The 12,615-nt window shown below is 38.7% G+C and overlaps 1 protein-coding gene across 2 annotated transcripts in view; it reads right to left on the bottom strand.

The window, feature by feature from the left end:
• Positions 1-12,615, bottom strand: part of MAP2K5 (mitogen-activated protein kinase kinase 5) — a 247,019-nt gene that overhangs the window by 218,078 nt on the left and 16,326 nt on the right. For both annotated transcript variants that reach the window (XM_021693799.2, XM_044917822.1), the window contains exon 3: positions 7,499-7,566. In XM_021693799.2, the coding sequence (XP_021549474.1) occupies positions 7,499-7,566 (68 nt within the window). The remainder of the gene's footprint in view (positions 1-7,498; positions 7,567-12,615) is intronic.

Genomic DNA, 12,615 nt, shown 5'->3' with positions numbered 1-12,615 from the left:
GTATGTACGTATAGGAAAACACATGGCATATATAGGGCTCGGTACTATCCATGGTTACAGGCATGCACTGTGGGGAATCCTGGAACTTATCCCCCACAGGAAAGGGGGGACTGCTGCAGTAGCTTCAGGGAACCTGCCACTTAAATAAAATAGGACCATCAGGCCATGCAGAGAGCAGGCCAGATGTGACATTCCCTTACGTTCTATTTAGCTATTTCCAATAGTGCTTGATAAAGATCCAACCTACTGCTCAACTTCTATTAAAAAAGGAATAAATAAAAAGGCAATGAGGAAAGAGTAAAGAACATGTAAGTAATAGAGAAACATATATTTAGAAAGAAGCACTTGTTTTGAAATTTTCTATTACTTCAATTTATGCCTTCTTGGACATATTTCCTAGGTTGATAATTTACTGAATTTCTCTAACTTTATTGTACTGTCGTATATTTGCATTCACCTTTCAGATATATGTAGAAAATACCCCTCTCGTTTCCAGTAAGACTGGCCTAAGAGAACAGAGGCTCACTAAGAGCTGCCAACAAGTGCCCAACAACCTGGTTATGCCCCACAGCAATCCTACTGCTGGAGGTCCAACATTTCCCCGCAGCCCACATCTCCTCTGAAGACAAGCTCCTAGCCATAGTCCCTACGGGGCTAACTGAGGTACCACACATGGCTCGACTGCCTCATGCCAACTGCCTCAACGTAGGACCCCAGAGGAACCAGCCTCCAGGCTACACTGAGCCCTCCACAGAGATGGAGCTCAACTGGAAGCACAGCCACGTTAATGACAAAATACTGGTGGTCCAAAGCACCCCAGAGTGCCCCGGTGTCACCTGCCTGAGGCCTGCTTGTGCTTATCTCCTCCTTTGCTTCCATGAGCCACAAAATAAACCCTCTGTTCTGATGCAAACTTTACTATGCTTCTGCTCCTTACAAGCAAAGATGCCCCAAGATATTTCACAACAGGAGCTAAATATGGGTCTACCCCATTTTTGTCACTATTTCACGGGCATCCAAATGTCCAAGGCAACACAGAGAAGGGAATTAAAACAACCTGCCTCTGAAAAAAATGTTTTATTCTTTGACTAGGATGAGAAAACAAAATAAAAACTTTACTTACAGCTTAGAGCATGTGATTATTTGAGTTAAAAACAAAAAAACAAAAAGAGTAATTTCCCAAACCATTTATTTATTTCATTCAGCTTACCTCTCCTTGTGCCATTTCTCCACCCTGCCAGAAGAGAATATACTTCATTATCAGCTGTTCAGGTGAACTGCACTGAGCTGATTTTGCCACATACAAAGTAAGTTCATAGGTGAACCTATTTAATATGGAGCACATTTAAAAGCACCATATGGAAAATGAGCTTCCAATCTCTTGCTCTTTGATGAAAACTTCCTAAGAGCAAAGGCCCTGGGGCTGTTAAATGTTCAACTCCTAAGTGGGCAACAAATTCTGTGGTAAAACTCAGTCTTGTAGATAAGGACAAACACCTTCACAATTTCAAAGGCCCAGGGTTGCTCATTCAGGTAAGCATCTGACTCTTGATTTTGGCTCAGATGATGATCTCAGGGTCCTGAGATGTGGCCCTGCGTCACGCTCCATGCTTAGCACAGAGTTTGCTGAGATTCTCTCCTTCTCCATCTCCCTCTGCCCCTCCCCTCACTCACAGGCTCTCTGTCTCTCAAATAAATAAATAAATAAATAAATAAATAAAATATTTAAAGTTTCAAAAACCCACAAAGTATTTTTTACATTCTTATTCACATTCAGGTACACTAACACTCTAGTCAACAGCATTATTTTTTTATATCAGAAAAAAGGAGTATTTGCAAAGCTTCCTCAGCAGGACCTCAATAGATGCCAAAACAAAAACATCATTTTAAACCACCAGAAGTAGGACCAATGGGTTGTGGGTTTGAGCCCCACGTTGGGGGTAGAAACTACTTAAAAATTAAAAAAAATAAAGTGAGTAAAGTTAGTTTTATGTAAAACTCACTACATTCTTTTCCTCCCTCATTTTAAAAAATTGAAGTACACTCGACATATTATATTAGTTTCAGGTGTACCGCATAGTGAATTGATATTCTTTACTTTTATCAATTTGCAGTGGATGGTGAAGCCTTTTTTTATGGGAGTCAAAAGATGTTGGACCGTGTCCAGGCCTTTCCATTCATTGGCAACGTGACCTCTGACTGAATCTGCCCTCTGAGGGCCTCAGTTTCCTTATCTATAAAATGAAACTGCTGGACAAGACTTCTAAGGCTTCCTTCCAACTCTACTTGAGTACCTGTATGATTTTAGAGGCAATCTCCAAGTTATGTGTACTAGGATAAAGCTAATCATATTCCAATTTACAAGGTGCTACAGAGGTCAAGGAGTATTTTCCCTCATGGTACCCAACACGTAAAAAGTTACACAATGGTCAAGTATACCAAAGGGAATACTTATCCTCCACTAAAACACAAGGTCTCTGCCATAATGGGAGGCATTACAGTTAAACTCATCCCATACTCTTCTGGCAATGTGTAAAAATGGTATAAAGGCAGAGAATGGGCAAAATGAAGAAAATTATTCTTGTTAATACTGTGTTCCACTCACACAAGCCTCTCAGGATCGAGAGAACCAGGTGTAATAAATCCTGTACTAGACACGGGATTTAGCAGAAACAAATATGAATCCATTTACAAAAGCAAGATGTACTGCTGAGTTTCTTAATGAAAGGTCACCCAAAAGCCGAGGTTAACATTAAAGTAACCCCTCCTATAACTGGGTCTCAGTGTAATATGTATGTAAATGTATGTAATATGTAAAATGTAAACAGCCCCAGGGCCTTTGCTCTTAGGAAGTTTTCATCTATAAATAGATAAAGCTTATGATTAATCAATAAACAAGGCCCAGCCCTGTTGTTTGGTGCTGAAAGGAAATGAAGCCAGCACTGCTAGACAACGAACACAAAAAGACAGGAGGAGAAAAACAACACACCATCTTTAACCTTCCCAGAAAATGAGAGGGGGAAACAAGAACATCAACAGAAATGTAAACTATATTAAGGGAATATTTAACAGGGTCCTTTAAATAATTAGCAATGATCAGGTATTTAGTTTTCAGAATATGTAGGTTGGGTGTACTTTTTTTTTTTTTCTAATAAAGCATTTCAGATTCTAATTAAAAAAATACTTTATGGAGGAATTAAAAAGATACAATAGTGTCAGAGGAAAAGCCATGATCCCAGAAGTGGAATATTCTAACAACATAACTTACAAGAAACTACGCTATAAAAACAGATTGTTGATTAACACAAACTCATAACAAAACGAGAGAGCGATCACAATGGTGCTGTAATAACACTTGGCTGCTGGATTCTCTCAATACATTAAATATCTCCTTGGAGACCAAATTACTTTACATTTTCTTAAAAGACAATTTATTATAGCTTTGTTTTCTTCTCATTATCTCTTAAAAATATATCTGATGAAGAAAAGAATACAATTTCTAAATAACTTACATAAAACGGTACTAATGTGTGACAACAGACTTTGGTTTAATATGTTGGTTATTATCTAACAGCACACGACAACTTATTGTCATGACAAATCCCTACTACGACGCAATATCCACGTGTCACATGTATCAAAAACCACTGTATGCCATTATTATGGCACACATAAAATTAACAGCCTAAGGCTGCTAGCAATTTAAATAATTGATAAGTTTTCAATTAAAAAGGCAACATTTTCAGGTCTAATACGAAAATCTATTTAAATTACTGATAAAAACTTATGTTTCTGTTGGCCCAAAGCCAGAAAATACTTGTGTTCAAGGGGGAAAACAGTTAATTCTGCAAGTTGCAACTCAGACATTGCATATTTTCTTCTTAATTTTATGCAGAGATCCAGGCTGTTTATTCATTTAACCTTTGTAATCAATGGAAAAGAATGATTAAGGGATTTCCAGTAAAAGTGTCTCTAGTTTTGCTTTCCCCATATGGATTCTAAAGAAATAATAAGGGGACTGCAAATTTATTAAATTTGACACGAGAAACTAAGCTGCTTTTTACAGTAAATACAGGGTTACCTGTCAGTATCTCGGTATCTCAGTATCTTCCCCACCCCACCACCCAGATCCTGGATTCAAAAAGTTTTCAGTCAAAATGAACCTAAAAAATAAAGACCATGCAGCTTTTTCATAATAGATCAGCAACTAAAGGCTATCAACCAAAATCTATGTGAGATTAGGTCCAAATGGTTCTCCTTATGGCAAAACTGGAACCCTGAGGAATTTTAATCATAAGCACCAAGACAGATCAGGGGCGCCTGGGTGGCTCAGTGGGGAACATGCTTCTTCTCCTCCCTTTGCCCCTCCCCCCAACCCTGCTCATACTCCCAAATAAATAAAATAAAATAAAGTTTTTTAAAAAGAGCCAAGACAGATCAAAATGACAGCCAACCAATTTTATGTGTGCTTTTTGAGGAAGAGATTCCCCTACTCTTTACTTTTTAAATGTTTATTCAGAGTCTGACTCTACATAAACAACGGGTATATGATGGTAGGGCTATCTCAACAGATAAGAGGAAAAAGAAATCCATTTAGGCTTTAAATGACTTAAAGCTTGTTATCGCTCTCCGAGATATTTTCATTTAAAAAGATTTTGCTCAAACATTCAGAATCAGAAGAGTGGAACTAAGTTAAAATTCTTGGGGATTTCAGGTTCCCATCTATAAATATTTAAGTGAATTAATGAGAAAGCCTGGACCCGATCAGACCACAATGTATAGACCACTGCCAATTCATAAAAAAAGGCTTCACCATCCACTGCAAATTGATAAAAGTAAAGAATATCAATTCACTATGCGGTACACCTGAAACTAATATAATATGTCGAGTGTACTTCAATTTTTTAAAATGAGGGAGGAAAAGAATGTAGTGAGTTTTACATAAAACTAACTTTACTCACTTTTTTTTTAATTTTTAAGTAGTTTCTATCCCCAACGTGGGGCTCAAACCCACAACCCTGAGATCAAGAGTCGCACACTCCACTGACCAAGAGCCAGCTAGGTACTCCTAAATCTACTCACTCTAATGGTCACCTTTCCTTTTGAGATTATGTACTGCCCATCATTTTTAATCTTTAAATGACTCTCACTGTTTTTCTTTGCTAGTAAAATAATAGTGAACAGTAGGTAATTTTTATTTACTTATTTTATTAACGTGTTTATTTGGCAAAATAAAATGTTACAATGCCTCTGTCCTCCAATCTAAAAGTGAAAATTGATTAATGCGTGAAAGCAACATATTTGGGGATCAATGAGCTAGATGATCTCTTTTCAGACTAAAAAGTGGTCCTATCGAAATCTCAGAAACTTGTCAGTTTAAAGACAATTACATAACTCTTAATGTATTTTCCTACAACACAAAAATGAACACTGCATTTGAGAAAAGAAACATAAATCATAGGGAATATATACTACAGATATCTCAACTGAGGTATTACATACACACAAATCACCCAGAATGTACTGATGGTGATGACACAGACAACTCCCCAGACACTCCTTAATGTGCAAGGAGGTGGATGGGAGAGAAACAGCAAAAACAGCTTGGATAGCACCGGCTATCACACCAGGAGTGGCTGAACTTAACTCCATGCTCACATTCACACTAGCCCCAAGACCTTGGGCGTATCTCTTAGCCATGGCTTCCTCATCTAAAACATCGGGATGATAAAATCTACCTCACTGAGTCATTATTAAAACCACAGAAAATTAGATATCTTTCACATCTAGTATACATATATATATATATATATATATATATATATAGTAGGCACTTAGAAACGCGAATGATTATTATCACTATGATGACACGCATTAACATTTCTCAAAAAGCATAATTTGTCAGAACTTCCCAAAAGCACGTGTTTGAAAGCACAACTTTGTGTGTGGCTATGTCAGAGACATAATAAAAGTACAGTGATGTCTAAGTAATGTACTCTCTGCAGTGGATGTATGTTGAAAAACTAGAATCCATCTGTGTGTGTGTGTGTGCTTCCTAAAAATAAGCATCTCACACTCCCAGGAGAGTTAGGCAATCTATCAATACTAGTGCTAGACCTTTCAGCAGACAATCCTCCTCTGCCTTTCAAGGTACTGATGAGCCCTGCTCTAAATTCTCAGTGCACAAAGACTCTCAAATAAGTTAATGGGAAGTCAATGGGAAATTGACTTTTCCTACTCTGTGCTGGTCTGAATGCAACGCTCTGTTAATCATGCCATCCTTCTTGTTCTCTTTCCTCCTACCCTAAATTAAAACTATTGGCGGAAACCCTTACAGATATTTCACAGTTTTCATTACAATGAAACAATATCCTGGTTGAAGCTGAGGTCCATCAGAAACCTACGGATGTTGTGTTGGCTACAAATGGCGACCGGGACCAGCAAGGGCCCTGAGTCCATCATTTCCACCATCATACCACTTTGCATTTGTATAGAACTTTTAACTTCTCAAAGGGCTTTCACATCTATTATCCCATTTGATCACTACAATGATCCCATGCAGTAGAAAGGACAAGTGGTATTATCCACAATGGACAGATGAGGCAGCCATAGCACAGAAAGGTTAAGTGATCTGCCTAAGGCCAGCGAGCCAGAGGAGAGCTGAGTCAGAGACCTGAGTCCAGGGCTCTCTCTCTACCCAGCCCCTAGAAAAGGTTTTGTAAACAGATTACAAACTCGGATAAAAGAAAATAAAATGAATAAGAAGAAATAAAACTCAATGAGAGGACAGCACAAATCAGGGCTCAGGGAAGTTACACCTCTTCATCATAGTTGGATTTGTCAGGCTAAGTATTAAAGTTTTAGATATGTACCCTTTTGTCTTATCTTGCTTATCTACTTTAGTCCCAGATAAACGGCTAAGGCAAATTTCCACTGAAATTTGAAGCACAAAAGAAAAGTCATTTCAGGATATATTCAAATCACTCTGAAACAGTAAGTAACCCTGTAGTTCATTTCAGGGTGGAAAAAAAGGGGGTGGTTAGTGCATAAAATAACCGAGAGTACATTTTAAAATCGCGTATCCATACTAAGCCTGCAGCTACATTATAACTATAGTCTGTTTGGAAGGGTGAAAGAGATCTCCAGTTGAAAGTAGATTTTGAAAAATTTTTTAGAGCCCAGGGGTTCATTTTTAATGAGCCGTTACTTTAAGTACTGCATAAAAAATACAGGAAATTGATAGTCCATTTAGTCTGCACCATACCTAATGCAAAAGTCATTAAGACGCATTATTCTTAATGTTCATGATATGATCAGTAAGTGTCTTTTGAAAAGAACGCCCTTAACTTTAACGTAAGGAAATCCTTGAAACCCTTATCCATCCTACAGAAGAATGTTATGGTAGCTGTGATTTATTTTTATATCTTCAGCATGCCGAGAAACAGTGCCCACGATTACATTAACACATTACAATAGTCCTCATTTGTGATAGACTTACATAGGACAGCATGGCCTTCATTTCTTCATCGCTCCTCACTGTAATTCGGTCACCATCTTCATCTTCATCTGTTTCAAAGGCAACATAGTGCGAGTGGTGAGATTTGCAGTTTTTAAATGCACAAAAATCATGTCAGCTGGGAACATAACACAACTTCTTTTCACAACTTGAGAGCCAAATCTTCAACACCATATTTTTGAGGATGTTGAGGTTATTGGTTTGTTGTTTTGTTGGGATTTTTGTTGTTCAGAATATGAACAGTCCCGATAAAGAGCCAAAAATTTCAGGGACAGCTGAAAATTAAAATACTGCTTATGTCGAGCCTGACATGTATCTAGGTTAATGTGTCACTGGAGTGTGAAGAAACAGGTTTGGTGCGAAGAATGTTAAACACTGAAGGAGGCCAGTCTTGTTCTACCATCAGTACTTTCCTTCTTTCCCACGCAGCACCCTATCCCTTATTTGTCCAGTCTTCCTCTCTCCCAGACAAGCTATCATGTCACAGTGGCATGATTAAAATGGCTCACATGTATTGAACATGACTACACACAAAGTACCATGATTCCACGCTTCATATACCATACCTCCTTAAGAACCACGCAACGATCCTATGATGTGGACAGTGTGACTTGATTATTACTATTCCCTTTTCACTGAAGAACAGGGAGCCTATATAAGGTTAACTTACAAAGCAACTCTAACACAGTTATCCCCATAACCCATTCTATCTGGTAGCTCGCTTGCTCTTTCTGAACAGTTTCATTTCTATTGGGTAGTCTGACTATAATAAGCTTCATATGGCTATTCATGTGATTTTGGAAAAAATCTGATAGTCTTAAAACTGGAGGATAATTAGACTCTACAAAATACACAACCAGAATGTATACATTTGAATAAGTGTATCATCAAAGCGGCCACATCCAGAAACTTATTTCCATGATGCTTCTCCTGTTCAAAATAGTTTAGAAATACCTCTTTGAAAACTGCTTTAAGATCCCAAAGATAGCATGAAAATATCAGATCTCATTTTTTTGAAAGATTTTTTTTTTTTTGAAGTAAACTCTATACCCAAAGTCGGGCTCGAACTCACAATGCTGAGATCAAGAGTCACATGTTTTAGCAATGGAGCCAGCCAGATGCTCCTATCAGATCTCATTTTTAACCCCAAATGGAATTGCCTGCCTGGTCACTCACCTACGCTATCTGCAGGCAGGACTCAGAATGACTTTTGTTTATTTCTAAATATTTAGTTAGCTATTTCATCCCTCTAAAAATAAAGATCTGTCAACAAAACAGCCTATGTGATAGATTCTAAATATATGGCTGAAAGAAAAATGCCAAAAACATTTTGAGCAATAATAGGGTTGTTGGAAGAAGTACACAGCCTCCCAGGGGACAATTTGGAAGGGGCAGGCTCTCTCTCAATTTGGATGCCTCAGCTCTGATGCACTTGTTAAACAATCAGTGTTGTTATTTATTTATTTTTTTTTTTGAGGGGGTCATTCTTGAGTATCTAATTGCTCATTTGATCAGATGCGGAGAACCTGATTCCAGGCCTGGAGAAACAGACAAATCTCAGGTCATGAAGAGAATAAGCTTACACGACATGCTCTGGGGACTCTTACTGAAAATACAGGGGGAGTTCAGCTCATGGATCTTCGCCCACCACACCCCAGCGGCCCTCCCTCCCATCCAGCTGCAGTTCTGAAGATGTCCCCCTGCTCAGTGGCCAGGCCATGGAAACCCTAGGAGGGAGCTTGTATTCTCTCCTAATTAGCCCATTTCAGAGCAAAATGCTACTTTCTCTCCCAGCAGCCAATAGCAATCTATCTGACAGCATGATAGAAACCAGCAGTTGAGCCAGCCCTGCTCAGTGACCAAGCCAACTGCTCTCACTGGGGTTTCTCTCCAAAGCATTTATTCCTGGATCCTGGATCGTGGTTCACTCCCAAAGAGTTCCCGAACTCAATGCAAATCAGTATCATCAAGTCACACTATTTAAATATCTATATAAATAAGAGCTGTCCAGAGTCACTACTGTACTATTCTACTAAGAGCTCCCTGTTCTCAGTATAAAAGGCACATAGTAGTCACTTTCAGTAACACGAAGACAGCAGAGGCCTAAGAATATTACGTATATAAGGGACTATATAGGAATCTAGCTCTTTCTTTCTTTCTAGGTGTAGACACTATAAAGTCAAATTGGAGAAGAAAAAGAAATGCCATTCTAGTTTTGGAAACAAAAGGGAGTGTCTACGTAAGTTCTGGAAACCAGTATTTTCAAGGGTAAGTAAAAAATTTTTCTTACAAATGCAGGAAACAAAGGGAAAAAACAGACACAGTATAAAGAGATATAATGTTACATACTAGCACACATGAAAACACTTTACATTTTTATTTTAAAAGCAAGTCAAATTCTCTGTTTAGATGTGGGCTACAATGATTTGTTCTTCATAAAGTCATGAACTTGGTAAAATTTCCAGCCTGAATAAAGTAGCTTTTTGTAACTCTCACTTCTACACCAGAACTAGCTACAGAGACAGTGGCTACAAAGGAATTGTTTATGTTCAAATTTCAAAATACGCAAGACCCCAATAAGGTATCATTCTCATGGGATGAGGAAGTATTTGGAGTTTAATAAAACAGGTGAAAACCCTTCTTAGAATTTGTGAAGAGAGGGCACAGATTCCAGAAAAATCATTTAAATTGCCGTCTCTCTCAATCAGGAACAACACAACAGTAAGAGTTCTCTAAGCTCTCAAAGCCAGAGCTTGAACCTTTAAGGTTTCTTAAAACAGAAGATTTGGAATTCCATGAAATCTCTGAGGGATAATTTCAGGAAAAAAACAAAAACAAAATAAAACACCTGTGATAGAAGTCAGCTACCAGAATAATTTCTTGTCTAGCAGTTCCATGAAAAGCAGCTATGAAACACTATAAGGACACTTGGCTTTAAGTGGACAGAAAACTGAGGCCAAAAGGCCCGAATAGCCAACCTAGTGGTAAAGTCTTGACACTGTTCCATAAGGGGTCTGACTCCAAGAGAAAGATTTTGGTTAAGTTGAAGGAGGCATTGTAATAAAGCCTGGGGATAAAATCAGGCTTACATGACACAGTGATTAATGTTCTTATGGATTATTAAGAGACTCCATTTTATGTAGGTATTGGTTTTCTTTACAAATTGCTCTTTGGGGGACTGATAGACTCTTTGCTATTTGTGATCAGTAGTTTTAATGAAGACTCCTGTTCTTGTCAAAGAGGAGACTGAGTTGGAAAAGTAATCACACCTATGAGAAGACTGATGATTCTGGCCAAAACACAAAACACAAGTTATCTATCCCTGTGATGGCAGTCAAACCATTTGCCTTGACACTTCAGTGAGAATACACTTCTCTGTAAAGACAATAAATTCCAAAGACATCCAGATGGCCAAGAGACACATGAAAAGATGCTCACCATCACTCATCATCAGGGAAATGCAAATCAAAACCATGATCTGCTATCACCTCACGCCTGTCAGAATGGCTATCATCAAAAAGAGAAGAGATAACAAGTGTTGGCGAGGATGTGGAGAAAAGGGACACCTTGCGCACTGTTGGTGGGAATGTAAACTGGCGCAGCCACTGTGGAAAATAGTATGGAGGTTCCTCAAAAAATTAAAAACAGAACTATCATGTGATCTAGCAATTCTATTTCTGGGCATCTATCCAAAGGAAACCAAATCACTCTCTCAAAGAGATATGTGAACCTCCATGTTCACTGCAGCATTATTCACAATAGCCAAGATACCACTTACGTGTCTACCAAGAGATGAATGGCTAAAGATGTGGTATACACATACATACAGTAGAATATTACTCAGCCATGAAAAAGAAAGGCATCTGCTATTTGCAACAACTTGGATGAACCCTGAGGAGGGCATTATACTAAGCAAAGTAAGTTAGAAAAAGACAAATACTGTATGATACCACTTATATGGGAAATTTAAAAAGGCCAAACTCAGGGGCACCTGGGTGATGCAGTTGGTTAAGCATCTGACTCTTGGTTTTGGCTAAGGTTGTGATCTCAGGGTCGTGAGATCAGGCCCTGCATCAGGCTCTGTGCTCAATGCGCAGAATCTCCTCAGGACTCTCTCCCTCTCCATCTGTCCCTCCCACCCCCCAAAATAAATAAATAAATCTTAAAAAAAAAAAAAAGGCTAAACTTAGAGAAACAGAGTTTGACTATCAGGGGCTGGGGTGGGGGAAAATGGGGAGCTTTTGCCGAAGGGTATAAATTTCTAGTTCCAAGGTCTGGGGATCTAATGTAGAGCATGGTGATTATAACTAATAACACTGTAACATACTTTTTTAAAGATTTATTTATCTGGGGCGCCTGGGTGGCTCAGTTGGTTAAGCGACTGCCTTCGGCTCAGGTCATGATCCTGGAGTCCCGGGATCGAGTCCCACGTCGGGCTCCCTGCTCAGCAGGGAGTCTGCCTCTCTCTCTGACCCTCCCCACTCTCATGCTCTCTCTATCTCATTCTCTCTCTCAAATAAATAAATAAAATCTTAAAAAAAAAAAAAGATTTATTTATCTGTCTTAGAGAGAGAGAGAGCATGCGCACACATGCACGCATTCACAGGAGCGCAGAGAAAGGGGGAGAGAGTCTTAAAGCCGACTCTGTGCTGAACACGGAGCTCGATGCAAGGCTCAACCCCACAACCCCGAGATCAAGACCTGAGCTGAAACCAAGATCTGACATTTAAAGGACGACCTGAGCTGAAACAAAGATATGACATTTAAAGGACTGTGCCACCCAGGAGCCCCAACACTGTACATATATTTGAATATTGCTGAAAGTAAATCTTAAATGTTTTGACCACAAAAAAAGAAATGGTAATTATATAACAGGATAGAGGTGTTAGCTAATGCTAGGTGGAAATCGGTTTGGAATATACAATTGTATAAAATCAGCAGATTGTACACCTTAAATTTACACAATGTTATATGTCAATTATATACCAAAAAAGCTGTAAAAAACGTCTTAAAATAAAAACAATGAGGGGCATCTGGGTGGCTCAGTCGGCTGAGCATCCAGCGCTTGGTTTCAGCTCAGGTCATGATCTCAGGGTCGT

The sequence above is a fragment of the Neomonachus schauinslandi genome, chromosome 9 (genome assembly GCF_002201575.2).
Source record: "Neomonachus schauinslandi chromosome 9, ASM220157v2, whole genome shotgun sequence".
In the NCBI taxonomy this organism is placed as follows: domain Eukaryota; kingdom Metazoa; phylum Chordata; class Mammalia; order Carnivora; family Phocidae; genus Neomonachus; species Neomonachus schauinslandi.
This window is presented reverse-complemented; position numbering and strand designations above follow the sequence as displayed.